The following is a 15,990-nucleotide window of genomic DNA, read 5'->3' as shown; positions in this document are numbered from 1 at the left end:
CTACGGATCCCGTTACCTGCTTCAGTCTCTCCGTTGACGGCGTCGAGGATGTAAAGGTTCTTGTGGCCCGATCTACCCGATCGAAACACCAGGAACCTACCGTCAGGCGAAACTGACGGAAAAGCATTGTTGCCGGCGTCCGACCTCGTGAGCAGCTTCACCTCTGAGGTAACCGTATCCCGATCATCCAAGTCATCGATGTTGAAGGAGACCCGTGCGATCTGGACCGTGGTTTTGCTAGACTCAAAGATAGGCCCCACCGCCGTATATATCACGCCATCTTCAGTTGGGCTCCACACGGTATAAAACGCACCCGGTTCTTTCACCGCCGTCCATCGCTTAGACCCGTCCGATTTGAGAATCATCAGCCCTGGAGTGCTGAGGAAATCGCCGTTGAGCGCGACGTGATCCCCGTTCGGCGAGAAGGAAGGGAAGGCCATCGGAGTGCGGAGCATCTTAAGAGATTTTACCGGTGAGGTTACCGGCATCAGATGAGGAGCGATGGAATCTCCGACCTCAGATTCGCCTCTAAATCGATGATACCCGAGGTGCCCGGACTCCGGCGAGAAGAAAGGGTTATAGTGGTGAAAATTAGGATTTGTGAGCTCCGTCACGGGTATGAATCTCTCCGTTTCGAGATCGAAGATCTCGATATGTCGATACTTGGTCTCCTTCCTCCTCGTCGCAACGGCGATCCACTTGCCGTTGTGCGAAGCTGATGGCGTGAACGCGTGGACCCCAGGCGGCGTGATCCGCTTCGGTTCTCCGTCAAACCGGTCAGGACTGTCAAAATCCTCCGTTAAATCCAAACGGAAGACGCTCCACCACCCATCTCCAGCCTTCCGATGGAAATAAACAGTCGAGTCGCCAGAAAACGTCGGCCACCCGCCGTCGTCACAGATAACGGTTCGATCCGACGGAGTAGAAGGGCTAAAGACAGCGATTTCGGTATCGAGATCGTGAAACCTGCCGTCCCATGATCTCGATCCGAACGAGGCGACCGCGACCAAACTCCCCGATTCGGAAACAGCCGGGCTGATGTCGGCGAACCCGGTCGGAGTCAACCGAACCGTCTCCCTCGAGTCGAGCTTCGCGCGGTAGACAGCTGACCAGCTCTTGAACCACTCTTTCGGCTTCTCGTGGGCGGAAACGAAGTAGAGCTGGCCGTTCTTTACGGTGGGGCGATCGTACTGCGAGTGCGCTTTCGGTGGAAACTGGAGGGTCGGGTTTGGTCGTTCGGCCGGCCTCGGTAGAGTTTGGATGAGCCGGTTCGTTCGAGACGAAGGCCACGGTTTGGCCCTCGTCGACGATATTGGCGTTGAAGTTGACGGAATGGCCGTCGGTGTGGCGGCGCTCCGTTAGCTTGGGAGTTCAGCGCCGAGGAGGAGGGTGAGGTAACGGAGAAGACGTCGAAGCACGTAAGTAGGGCAATCCGACGGTGCCGAACAGGATTGTCCCTTGGGGTTCCATCTCGGGGTTGGTGCCGAAAAGGGAGCTTTACTACCTCAGGAGGGGATATAGAGTGGGAGGCTCACACTACTCTTTTTTGTAGTACTTCGAGTTACGTGTAAAGATTTGTTTCCTTTTTTTTTTCCTTTTTTAATTGTTCCTTGGAGAATAAGTTGGAGTTATTGGGAAGGAACATGTTATTGTGAACTTGGGGATGTAATTCGTGGTCGTAGATGCTTCACTGTGGGGGGTGGAAAGTGATGTGATGATAGAGACGGAATTTAGGACTTGTTTGGATGGAGGGGAATAAGGGTGAATGGTAGGGGAACTATTCATCTTGTTTGGGAAGATTTAGAAGGTGAAGTTATTCACCCTAGTTTTTCTTGGTTCATCCTCTAATAATTTAAAATTTATTACTCCTTAAATTGGGGTGTAACTAAGAGGAAGAGAACTCCCTTCCCTTCTTTTCCATTCTCTCACCTAGTTTTCCTTAATTTCCCTTAACCCCATTGAAATCCAAACACATCCTTAGAGTCCCTTTCGTTTTATAGAGCACAGGTTGTCGCGTGTGAACGGGGAAGGTTTCAGCATCTTTTGTAGAGGCCTGGGCCATGTGGGTCGAGCGGGCTGATCCAGCTCAGTCCCGCCGCCCGCCGCTGTAGCAGTCTAAGTTGGCCCCGCCGGGAATTACGTTCAGGAATCTTCATGATCTTTTCGAGGAAAAGGACGACGATCTTTACAAAAGGGTATTGGTCTCTCAAATCTTTAAAAATTTGATGGTACTCCCTCACGTAATTGAAATTGGAATGGCTTATAATTGGTCCCTCAAGTCTTCACCGTTCTTGCATTTCTTAATCCCTTTGCGTTAGTTTTTCGGTCAAATTTTTTGGACCATAATTGGCCCCGGTTACCTCTTAAACCAACAAGCTAGCGCAATTACTAGAATGACCTTATGTAATTTCTCTAGATGATTTTATTGTGTTTAGAGAGAGGAACGGTTTTGGAAGATGAAAAACGAATTGGTGAGAAGTTTTTGCTGTTGGAGAAGATGAAGGATGTGGGTTTTTACGTTTAGTATGCAGATTATGAGTATCATCCCCGTAAAGAATTCGGCACAAAGCATTAAATTTGGGGTGATATTAACATGATAAGTAGGGGGGCGTAATTGCAAGAAACCTAATGATTTGAGGGACGTATAAACAATTAAAGATTTGAGGGACTAATCGGGCAGTCACGCTGAGAGCTTTGGGCTCCGATTAGATTTCTATAAATACAGCCCAAATTTTAAGGCAAGGCCTATCGGCTTTAACTTCTACTCCCAATAGTACCGTTATAAAAAGGGGAAAATGGGCAGGCCAAATTAGACATGGTCTTTGAGGTAATGTATTGATTTGGGCTGAATAATAACCGGCCCAAGAGCGTATCCCGCGGCTAAAACTCCGTGTGATGCGAGTATCCGACGCAGCATTTGAAGTCCTTTTCATGAGTTGAACCGAATCTTCCCATATGTTAAGGCATGAAAAAAGTTACGTGGAAAAAAAATTTAGAAGTTATACTAGTATTATTGCATGTGCAAGTGTCCGTGTAAGAGGAATTAAAACTTGAATATTCTATTTTTACAATAAAAGGACCACTTTAATGTCTTAAAATATCATCAATTCTTACATTATATGTTTATGATGTTTGTTTCATTTGATAAGCTATATATTTTTTATATTATTTGAAATTGAATATGATAAATATGTCAATTAGAGCGATGACGTAATTCGCTTAGATAATTTTATTTAGAAGAGTCAACGTTTTTATATTTTCTATTCAAATTACTATTTTAATTATTTTTAGCCTAACTATCTATCTATGTACTTTTGATAATATTTACATCAGAACATATTGTAAATCTAATTGTTATTTTTATTGTATATTTGTATTTATTTGTTGAAAAAGAACTATTATTCCATGTCTATATCTCTTATAATATGCAATGTAATAGATATATTATTAGTAAGCTTTAATAATAAGCTCACATCAATAGAGAAAGTTTTAAAGAAGAGGAAGAGAAAAGAAAAGAGTAAAAATTTACTTCTATTAAATTACGATTCTACCATGTGAAATGCAATAGAAATGATCAAGTAAATGTCCACCCATTTCTAGCCTACCCCTACTATTTCCATTATATAGGAGTACAAATATAGTAGTATAAATACAATGAACCGTACAATCCCTTATACAGGAATGCAATCTCCGTTCACACGGAACCACATGATCATTCCTAGGACACAATCTATTCATGCTACAAGTCTTATACAATTTAAGTACAGTTATACAATTTACTTATACGATATACTTTTATATAAACTAGATGCAATATACTAATATATAATTTTACTTATGTACTTATATAACTGTAATTCTATAATATACACATATAAGTATACTTATGACTACATTATATATATTTATATTGTTATATCTTAGCATCTATACTATGCTAAGAGAGAGAGAGAGAGAGTGTGTGTGTGTATATATATTATATACATATATTATATGTAAATATATTATATACACTTTAAAAGTTATAACTTGAGAGAGAGAGAGACAGACAGAGAGAGAGAATCACATAAATATATATTATACTAGTTGGATTGCACGTGCAATGCACGTGGTAAAATATTTATCATTATAAATTTATAATTTTATTTTGGAAAAAATTTGTTATTAAATTATTGAATGTAAGCAATGTATCAAACATATAGACATAATCTTAAAATTCAACATTTGAACAACGAAATTATATTTTATGATTGATTGGTTGATAGTACACTGGTTTTATCTATAATTGACGTAAACCTTTTTTATAAAAAAAAACGGCATCATATTGATGATATCCAAAATAAATAGATGTATGGATAGACAAAAAAAAAATCTTTTTTTGGTTTTTTGGAGAGAGAGGATGGAGCATTAAACCAATGCTCTAGCCTGCTAAATTAGCAAGGATGGTTGTTACAACTTTTAAATCATATTCCCAACTTCAAAAATATGGTCTTACTGATCGAAGTCTTAAGTGTACAACAAAAACCCACAAATCTTTTATACAAACAGCAATACTTAAAGCTATAATTAGTAAAAACAAATCCCGACTTCTCCGTTTTGGAATAGCAACACTCATCAAAAACATATAGACATAAACTTCATCTAATAAATTTATTTTATTTATTTTATTTGGATATTATCAACACGATGCTGTTTTTTTATAGCTGGCGTATAATTTCCATAAGCGCTCAATATCACGTTGACGATCAATTGCACCATCTTTCTTAGCAAGCTTTTGCTGCAACACGTAACCAAATCCACGAGGAAAAAACAATGAGATAACATGCAAGTACCTTCATCACATACATCAAGCAGTCTTGTAAAACATCGATGCCCTCATTTCTTGGATCCAAATTTTGAGCCATGGTATATGCTTGCTCACATACTGGTCACAAAATGAAATAACAATGAGATGGCAAAAAGGTCATAATGACGGATTCATCAGAAACATAAATAGTCAGGCATGCTGTCAGAATTACATTCAGATTTTGATCTACCTTTATGACAAGGGGTGACAACGTAAGACTTGCAAAAGAGAAGGCATATGTACTTATTATATTTGTATATATCAAAATGTTCCTGATGTAGGAATTGTGTTGCTTACAGGTATACTTTGTATAAAAGAAGAAGGATCAATGTCTTACACCTTGATCGATATAGATACAAACTAATGAGCACTAAATAGAAACAACCTTAATCCTAAGGCATCACTAATGTTTCTAAAACATGTGCAGGAAGAAGTATCAAATTCCCTGCAGGACTTTATGGCACAAGTATCTAATGAAACTCCCACATATTCCTATTTGCAAGGTTTAAATTCTAGAATGAAAGGTATCTAGCCAACAAAAGTCTCGCCGGAATCAAGTGCTCAATATCTTTATTCATTATTGTCAATCGAGGATTTCCATCGTATTAACAGTTTTGAGTATATTAGCTATGATAGCAACTCTGAAGACAATGATATTCGTCTTGCGCAATCAGTCCCTGAATAAGCTAACAGATATAGAGAAAGTCAAATGCATCAAAGTTTGTTTTTTGATCACCTTACTTCTTCAGTGTTTTACTTTATTTTTATTTTTATAGGGTTTATGATGGATCAATGTCCTCTATTAGGGTAATATGTGTATAGCTATAACTAATCATCCCCCTCCTTTCTCACTACTTATGAGTTTTGTATGAGCTCTAAAACAGTCTCTCGCAAGATAGTAGCCTAGCAACAAAATCCCCAACTATTGGTGTATCACAAAAAAATATCGTCAAGAAGTTCACATCATATGGCATATCATTAGCACTGCTAGGTTTTAATGCAGAACCCCAAAAGAAGGCACAATAAACAACATTCCACCATACTTTATTGACATGACAAAAGCTCTCAATAATTTGTTTGATGTAACTTAATTCTTATGTGTTATAGATAATAAAATTAAATAAAAATGGTATAAATATTTTACTTTAACATTAGCTACCTCAAATTGAATGGGCTCAAATAGAAGATTTGCTTGCCAAGATGCCAATGACTCAGAAACCTGTGCATTTCAACATTTAGCATCAGCATCCAATTACAACTTAATGTATGCAAATGAAAAATGGGAATAATAACTCAACCTGAATGATGAAATATCTCGTGCCACTTTTGTCATCGTCGTATATATATCACTCACTGGGATTGGTTTGTGCAGAGCTCAAATCCTTGGCAACAGCTTGCTTCATTTTTTCTTTACCAACAACAACTGCAGTAACTGAATTCGTTTTTGCCACAAAAGATGTCATCTCCGAATGAGATTGTGTTCTCATCTTTATTGTCCTTTCCATCCTTTGCCTTTGGAGCTCCAAAGGTAATAATGCTCTTCGTTTGAGATTGAACAAAGGAGGCAATAGCTGCAGGTATCTTTAAATAATTTGTTTTATGTACAATCATTAATAAACAAAGTTCTTACAATCCTCTTCAGAATAGTTCTTACAATTCTCTTCATTCTTACGTGCACCTCCCTACATGATATAAATATGGAATTTGTTCCAAGTAAGACTCAGAAAAGTTCTTACAATTCTCTTAAGAATAAAATAGAAAGGTCTAAATGAAGGGGAACCTTCCCTTTTAAGATTTTTATAGGGAAAAAATGAATCTCTCAGACATTAATGAACCCCCAAAAAAAGGACTCAAATGTTTCACAGGCATGGCATAAGAACAAAAGCAAAAATAACAATTAATGCTCTCAGGAAAAATCGGTAAACAAGACCCAAGTAAGCAAGCATCTGAGTCACATATCCACATAATGATGTAAGTTGCTCTCTGGTTTCTGCTACACCACAAAAGAAGAATATGTTACCTGCTTCAGATTGAGGAGAAAGATTCTTGTAAGATATGCTCGGACAATAACTCAGGCACTTAGAAACAGTAATTGATAGCCATTTTCCTGATTGAGAGAAAGATTTAGATTCATTGGCAACCTCTGAGTAATGAGGTATACTTGATAGTGGACTTGCACGCATGCACACTTGATAGTGGATATATAGACGTAAGTACAAAAGCAACACCAAGCATCTCAAGGTAGGTCTCAGATACATGACGTTAACCAATAAAAATTAGGAAAAGAAGACACATTATACTTCATGTGTGCCATTAATACAACAAGTTAGTGCAGGATTATTCATGCTATATTGAAGATCAAGATGTGAAAATATGAATATGTATTCTCAGCAAAATGGAACCACGAATTTCCACAAAGATCATGTGTTGACGTTGTCTAGAAGCAGTTTTATCATTCTCCTGGATTGGTCAAACCAATGCATCAAATATAGTAGCTAGTGTTATCACACTTTTTGAAGATAGAAGAACAAAGATTTAACAATTTATTTGGAGGTTATGACTTGGCAAATGAATATTATTTGCATGTAGTTAAATTGCAAAAGCAAAAAAAGAAGACTTCAATGTCATATAGGTAAGATGTTCTATTTTTGATAACGTGCTTCAATGAGAATAAGAAAGGAAGAACATTAATAAAAAACAATATGAAGAAGAAGAGTTTATTTTATCAATTCTATTATAAATCAGAAAGAAATTTGATGCAATGGTTTTGTAACGCTATACAGGTTATCCATGATTTTGTGAAAGAGAGCAAACTTATCTCACTTCTAGCAGAGTTGTCCATCATAACATATGGTATTACAGTAGGTGATTGAGTAGGAAGAAGTCGTGATATCATCAAATGTGGACGATCATTTATCTGTTTGAAACCTAGTAGTAAGCAATCTTCATTTTTTATCCTGTTAATAACATTGAGAACCTGGTCATGTAATAAAACAGAAACAAATGAATTTGGACTACTAAAATAATACCACATCAAAATACTTTAGATCGGCAGATGAACATAAACTAACTGGAAAGAAGGAAACCACATCACTATTCACCTATTTTGCTTTAAATGTGAAGGTCTGCTTGCTGGAACATTAAATGAATCTTCAGAAGAAACAATCTCATTCACTTGTGTCAAGTATCTACAAGACGACACTGTGAAGTGAAATACATGACATGAACCCTTATGGCTAGATTAAAAAGTTTACTTAATTAATAAAAAGGAAGGTAAACAGCCCCAAAACAGCTGCAATAATCAACCTAAACTATTTGTCGTGTCCAGATATTCAAGTTCTCTTGCATTTATTATTCTGCTGGATGAACTCAAATCTCGTCTTCTTTGCATTCTTTCTTCTGCATCGTGAAGTTCTTGTTGCCTCAATTATTTGTGTGTCGATAACTTTTTGCTCTTCCTGCAGATGGGTAGAAATCACTTGAAAAAGAGGAAGTGTTACCCACGTATAGAATCAATACATTGTTCCATAGCAAACGCATAAGAAAACAAGCGAAACTCTTTTTATGGGGGAGAAAGCATGAGATCCTGATCCATATTCAACAAAAACATGTGCAATAATGGTACAACACATCTTGTTCTTGACAAAATTGAAGGGCATTAGAAATTTACCATTTGTGCAATCCCCTTTTCTTCCTTTGTCCTCACACCACGATACTCGACAGCGTAGTTTGATGTTTTGCTGTTGATCGAGGGGAGAAGCTCATTGATCTTACTGACAAGACGACTGATTTGCATTCTCAGGTAGAGCCTTTTAGACTCTGAAACAACTAAATTGACCCTACTCACATACTTTGCATGGTACAATTATTCTTTTGGTCCTTTCTCAGGCTCAAGACTTCAGAAAACAAGCGACAAAGGTTCGAAGAAAAATGTGGTTAAAGAATATGAAAATTAAGTTTATATTCACACACAGTCATCTTATATTTTCATGGCATATCCCAACTTAACTTGGTGTTCCTTGTCATATAGGCTACACAACTAATGTAGAACTAAAAGTTCCCAACTTAACTTGGTGTTCCTTGTCATATAGGCTACACAACTAATGTAGAACTAAAAGTATAATATTTTTGTTTCATATTGGTAACTTAGCTACACAACTAATGTAGAACTAAAAGTATAATATTTTTGTTTCATATTGGTAACTTAGCAACCATATGATAATCAAATCTGAAGGAATTATTCATCAAATACTAAAAATGCATAATCATCTAGACACATGAAAATTCCAAATTAGCAACCATTTGGTTAAAAAACAGTGATAAGCACATAAATACCAAAATTAAAAATAAAAAATGAAGCAAGCCCTAAATCAAAATTTTCAATTTTGGAGCCAGACATAGTAACATAATTGAATTTAAAAATAAACTAAAAATAAAAATAGAATTTTTACCTGATGAAATTAACGCAGGATCAATTAGAACACTTGAAGCAAGCTCTAAATCGGAAAACACTTGACCTATTGTTGAATTAGAACAAAAATTAGATGATGGCTAATTAGAACCAAATTCAATGAAATTATTCTTTAAAATTAAACCAAAATGAAGCAAAGATTCTAACAAATTCCCAAAAACTGAGAAGAACGGAGGATACGGTGAAGCGTTGATGATGACGGAGGGAAAGTGTTGATGATGACTAAGAAGAACTGAGAATTCATCTTTCAAAGTTGGTGGAGGTAACGGAAGATCTGAGGAGACGACGTAACCGATGAATTGAAAGGAGGAGGAATATAGGCGTAACCGATGAAAGGGTAAAGTGGTTTATGAATCAAGGATATGTTTGGTAATTTAATTTGGTGGAAGGCTATTTTGGGGAGAGTAAAGTTTTTCATGAACTCCCTCTTTTAAAGGGTATAAATAGATATGTATTTCTTACATACTTACATTATGCATATTTAAGTACAATTATACAGTTTACTTATATGATATACATTTATATATACTGGATGCAATATAGTTATATATAATTATATTTATGCAGTTATACGTAATTCTATAATATACGCATATAAGTATACTTATACTATATTATATATATTTATTTTCTTATATCTTAGTATCTATATCATGCTGTGAGAGAGAGAGAGAGAGAGAGAAATATATATATAATATATATATGAGAAATATGAAGAACCTTGGTATCAAGTTCTTTCATTGAATTTGGTAGTGATGTGACCAAATCTGCCACCTACATCACCCCTCGAAAATGGAGCCTCTTTTTTGGAGTAGGTGAATAGTGATTGAGGCTCTATCTTCGAGACGCGATGTAGGAGTCAGATCTGGCCACGTCACTACCAAGTTCAATGGAGAAACTTGGCACCAATACGTGATGTAGAGTCCTATTTGAAATTAGTAGGGGAGAAATTTGGTACTTTGCCTGCAAGCTGTATGTGGTTTAGACTGATCACTCGCATTCGATCTGCTTTGGGAATATGTGCTTACCAATATTTTATTAGTTTTTAGTGAGTTAAGACTAGTTCCTTCGATATTTTAATTTAATATAACTTTAATAACTTAAATAACAATTTCGATATTGTAGTTGCAAAGTGTAGGAACCACTTATATATTGTTAAGTTGTGGATATTTCGTTCTTTTAATATATCAATGTTGACTTGGTGGTTATTGCAGCTATTCTTATGTTTTGCTTCTAGGTAATTTGCACGTATTAATCTATTGTTTCATTTTAAGGGGCTGTTTGGTTATTTCCTAAAAAACCAAAAAATAGAAATGCAAACCAAGAAAACTTAAAAAGTACAATTTCACACATTTCCATCACTAAAACTCACCCACAACATCTAATAAAATATTTATTTTATCCAACAACTCATCCATCACATCTAATAAAATATTATTTTCATCCAACAACTCATCCATCACATCCACCACATCTAATAAAATATTATTTTCATCCACAACATCACTCAACTCATCTCATCTCATATTTAAAAATTACTCACATCATCTAATAAGATTGTGACAACTCATCTCATCTCATTAACATTTCATTTCTTTGTTTTCCTCCCAAAAAGCTAAGAAAACAATTTCCTTAAGTGTGGGTCACATCATCCAATAATATAATGACAACTCATCTCATCTCATATATTTTCTTATTTTTAAGAAATAACCAAGCAAAAGAAAACAACCTATTACAAGAAATAGGTTTCTTATAATTTTTTTCATTATTTTTTTCACCAACCAAACAACATCAAAACAAGTTTTCTTAAAAAATCACTCACATCATCCTATAATAAGGTAACAACTCATCTTTATTTCTTTGATTTCCTTCTTTTTTTAGCAAACCAAACACTCCCAAAACAATTCTTTGATTTAATAATTTTCCATTTCTTTGATTTTTAATTTTTTTTAGGCAAACAAACAGGCCCTAACTTGAAGATGACTATAGCTTGTACGATTTACATTATGAGTTCACATCATTCTTATTGAAAGATTTTACGACAAACACTTTTTGTTTTGCAAATTATAAATATGTGCATTAACTTATTTGTTGTAAACACTTTTTCTTTAGCAAATTATGAATATGTGCATTTTGAAGAGGGAGTCGGAGCATAATTTTTGAATAACCATTTAATAAAAGAAAATTCTGCTTTTTAATAAGGTTAAAATAAATATTTTCAAAAAATTGAAAGGATAAAACTTCCTAACACTTCTATGATTGCCAAACAAGAAAAAGTTAACCATTTACTTTAGTTGTCTAGTCCGAACAGAATTTAATTATATTTAACCCGTCACGATGGATTAATTAATCTAATCCTTTTTCTTAACCATCCTCCCTTAACCCTTTACCACATGGTACCTAAGGCCTTTTTAAACATTCTTCTCCCAAAAAACTATTTCAAGGACAAGAAGCAAAATTAATAGGAAACATGATTGACTGATACATGTTTAGGGTTAGAGTAAAATCGTGCTTTCATTTTCTACTTAACGGAATGTTTAACTAAGAGTTAAAAAAGAACTAAGTTCACATCTAGCATAGGGTATAGGAACTAAAAAAAAGTGATGAGACCAATTGATCAGTATGAAGCTCTAGTTTTGTTTAGGGGGAGTGTTAGAAGTCAGTAGCTCCCCACCCCACCTAACATCTCCACCTAGCTAGCTACAGTAATCACCTAATCCTAATAGTGTTTACCTAAGAGAGAGAGAGAGAGAGAGAGAGAGAGAGAGAGAGAGAGAGAGAGAGAGAGAGAGAGTGTAGAGAGAGAGAGAGAGAGAGAGAGAGAGAGAGAGAGAGAGAGTGTATTTGTATTTGAGAGTATAGTGTGTTTCTACCACTAAAGAAATAATAACAATATATTTCTTAGTGTCCACCACTCTTCTCAACTTAATAAGTGGTATCAGGGCCTGCCTTAGGGTACGTGTATCTGCTTATCGTATGCTTTGTGATTGCCACCAAATATGAATCATTCACATCAGAAAATAAGTTAGATTATCATTTACCTTTGAAGTCAATGTGCACTATTCACGAGTATGATACTATTCATAAGTGTAGGCATCGAAAATTATCTATAGGTCTCCACGAACAGCTCAGTGTTAAGGAACGACAATGAACGTCACTATCTGGTTCACAGGAGTTCGACTGATGTCGGTGAATGATTGAAGTAAACCGACGAACTACGTGACCTGACAGAATTTCGGGATAACGAAGGCACAGGCTAATCGAGAACCATGTGATGTTTACAAAAGGAACAACGCCCTTCGTGTCTCATGCATTCAACAGATGATCTAATCATTGGAGCTTATAGAACACCTCGTCGGCTTCCCAACGCACTTTGAATCGTTCAAATCCGAGTTCGGATGAAGAAGTTACGGTGAAAACGAACAAACGGGCATAACGGAACGTCTCAGGCTGAACTGGGACACCCGAGGTGTCTCGGATATTGTGAAGCTTTTTTGACCATGATCCGTTTTGAATCTGAAGAAACTCTAAATATGACAGTTGTAGATATTTTTGTCAGATTTCCATTAAATCCGGAATCAGATCATTTGGAGGTCATATGAGGAAGTTATGATTAAAATAGCGCCGAGACACCCTTGGGGTGTCTTGACTTGGCCGAGACACCCTAAGGTGTCTCGGAACTTGTGGAGCTTTTTTGACCTTGATCCGTTTTGAATCTGAAGAAACTCAAAATAGAAAAGTTGTAGATATTTTTGTCAGCTTTCTATCAAATCTGGAATCAGATCATTTGGAGGTCATATGAGAAAGTTATGACTAAACTAGCGCCAAGACACCCTTGGGGTGTCTTGACTTGGCCGAGACACCCTAAGGTGTCTCGGAACTTGTGGAGCTTTTTTGATTATGATCCGTTTTGAATCTAAAAAAACTCAAAACAGGAAAGTTGTAGATATTTTTGTCAGCTTTCCATCAAATCCGGAATCAGATCATTTGTATGTCATATGAGGAAGTTATGACCAAAATACTGAAGAGGGGACAGACTGTCTCGCACAGGTGCGAGACACCCCGAGCTGTCTCCTACTTGGGACGTGTTTTTGACGATTTTCGATCAGTTTTAACCGTTCTGTTATCCCCTTAAGCCTATAAATACAAGCCTTAGGCCTCATTTTTCAGGATCTGGAATTCTCGTGCCTCGGCGAAGCCCTGCCGGATTGAAGACTTAAAGTGCACAGATTTCAAGAGAGGAGGAGGAGAGATCGGATCTAGTTCTTCAACGCAAGGGAGTTCTTCGTCAGATCTACATCACCCGCACCCGATCCTTAGTATTGTCCCTTGGCGATAATACTAAGAAGAGTAAATATCTCGCTTTACCCGAGATAGGCGCTTCAAGTTTCTAGATCTCCTCGCGGATCGACGAAGCTCTGCCCAATTTTTCAGCAATCAGATCTGATCGACGGTGGTCCACGAATAAACCCCGGCACAGGCAAAGACACCCACGCAAGCAGAAGACCGAAGAACGATCTCTGCGTTTGTTTGATAAAGTTGTAAATTTTTTTTATTTTCATTGTGTAAGGAGATCTTATAAAAAGATCGACTTTTTATTTCATTCGAGTTTATTGTAACGACTAAAGTTGTAATATATTCGATAGCAATGAAAACAACAACTTTCTCCGCAAACAATAAGTACGATCACTATTCACTAGTACATTTACTGTTCTATTCGCGTGAAATAGTAGAAGTTGCAGCTCGTGATAGAAGCAAAGCGGTCAGGGACCAGCTCTCTCCTACGGTGATTCTATCAGCATTATTGAAGGCCGAAGTTCGTGCTCAATCAGGGACTGTGAAGTTGGTTGGTCAGGGACCAGACTTGCGTGGAGATACTGAAGCAGTACCACGTCACGATAACAAGATCTAGCAAGTACAACTATGACACTCAAGAAACTCAATGGTAATAACTATAGCTACTGGGAGACCTGTATGAAGTCCTATTTACAAGGACAAGACCTCAGGGAGGTCATCAGGGGTTTTGAAATTACATCACCTCAGAAAGCTGGTGAAGCACTAAGAAAGTGGAACATCAAAGCTGACAAGGCTATGTATGTGCTGAAGATGACAGTAGAAAAAGATCTCGTAGACTATATGCGAGATGCTAGAACTCCGAAGGAGGCATGAGATACACTTGCGATACTCTTCTCGAAAAAGAACGATGCTCGACTTCAACTCCTAGAGAATTAATTGATGAACTTACAACAGAAGGATTTGACAATCAGTCAGTACTTCAAGCAAGTAAAATTAATTTGTTCAGATATTGCTCAACTAGATCCAGATTCTAAAATATCCAATGCAAGGATGAGGAGAATACCATCCATGGTTTAAGACCGGAATATCACAGACTTGTTGCTGCTACACACGGGTGGTCGACTCAATCAACATCATTAGAGTTGAAGAGTTTGCTCGCTACACAGGAAACCCTAGCCAAACAAATGGCCGATGTTTCAATAAAAAGCGAAGATGAAGTACTCTTCAGCAGCAAGGAGAGAGGCAAACCAAGAGGCGCGAGGAAAGAGGAGTATGGAAAGGCTGGTTCAAGGAGGCAGCTAGGATGGCCATACACCGACAGAACACAACAGCATGAGGAGGAAGGTAATCATCGAGCAAGGAGACCTGACAGTAGCTGTTACAACTGTGGGAAGAAAGGATACTTTGCCAAAGACTATCACTACAAGAGAAGACCTGCAGAGGGCAATGCTGCAATGTCGCGCAGATGTCAAGATGATGAAGAAGAATGGGATGATCAAGCATCTGTGGCCATCATTGAAGATGTACCAGTTGACAAAGACGAGGTTGTTGGTATGACACTAACCTCGATTGTAGAAGAATCTGAGTCCGTATTTGTAGTGGTTTCAGATCGAGAAGAAATCAGCTATAATAAAGATTGGATCATTGATTCTGGCTGTTCCAATCACATGACGGGAGATAAGGGGAAACTTGTCAACATGAAGGAGTATAAAGGCGGCCGAGAAGTTGTGATAACGAATAATTCAAGATTACCTATCACACACATTGGAAAGACTGCATTTACGCCGCATTACAACCCAAATCGAATACAACTACAAGATGTATACCATGTACCGAGTATGAAAAAGAATCTTCTTTCTGTTTCCCAATTAATAGCTTCTGGAAACTATGTAGTATTTGAGCCACAAGATGTAAAAGTCTATTGAAACTTGAAGCCACCAGAAGAACTTATCATGAAGGGATGGAAGGTAGAATCTGTCTATGTGATGTCGGCAAAATCAGCGTACATAGATAAAGCCAAAAAGAATAATACGGCTGATTCATGGCATGCTCAGCTTGGCCATATGAGCTATCACAAGCTCAAGATTATGATGGAAAAGTCAATGTTGAAGGGGCTTCCACACTTGGAGATTCGAGGAGGGACCATATGCGGAGGTTGTCAGTACGGTAAGGCGCATCAATTATCGTATGAAGAGTCACAGTTCAGAGCCAAGGAACCTTTGGAGTTGTACATTCAGATGTATTTGGTCAAGTAAAACAAGAATCAATCGGTGGGATGCAGTATATGATCACTTTCATCGACGATTACTTGAGGTATGTCTGGGTTTATTTTATGAAGGAAAAGTCTGAAGCACTCTCCAAATTCAAGCAATTTTGA

At 37.3% G+C, this 15,990-nt stretch overlaps 1 protein-coding gene across 1 annotated transcript in view; it reads right to left on the bottom strand.

The window, feature by feature from the left end:
• The window catches only part of LOC109846926, a 9,292-nt gene extending 650 nt beyond the window's left edge, over window positions 1-8,642 (bottom strand). The window contains 9 exon segments of the mRNA XM_020416164.1: window positions 3-1,223; window positions 1,226-1,278; window positions 1,281-1,362; window positions 4,833-4,924; window positions 6,201-6,417; window positions 6,477-6,528; window positions 6,710-6,953; window positions 7,670-7,823; window positions 8,517-8,642. Coding sequence (XP_020271753.1) covers window positions 3-1,223; window positions 1,226-1,278; window positions 1,281-1,362; window positions 4,833-4,924; window positions 6,201-6,417; window positions 6,477-6,528; window positions 6,710-6,953; window positions 7,670-7,823; window positions 8,517-8,642 — 2,241 coding nt within the window.

Source organism: Asparagus officinalis, chromosome 7 (assembly GCF_001876935.1).
Source record: "Asparagus officinalis chromosome 7, Aspof.V1, whole genome shotgun sequence".
NCBI classification, from domain to species: Eukaryota; Viridiplantae; Streptophyta; class Magnoliopsida; order Asparagales; family Asparagaceae; genus Asparagus; species Asparagus officinalis.
The sequence above is the reverse complement of the archived record's forward strand: the minus strand, read 5'-3'. Positions and strand labels throughout refer to the sequence as shown.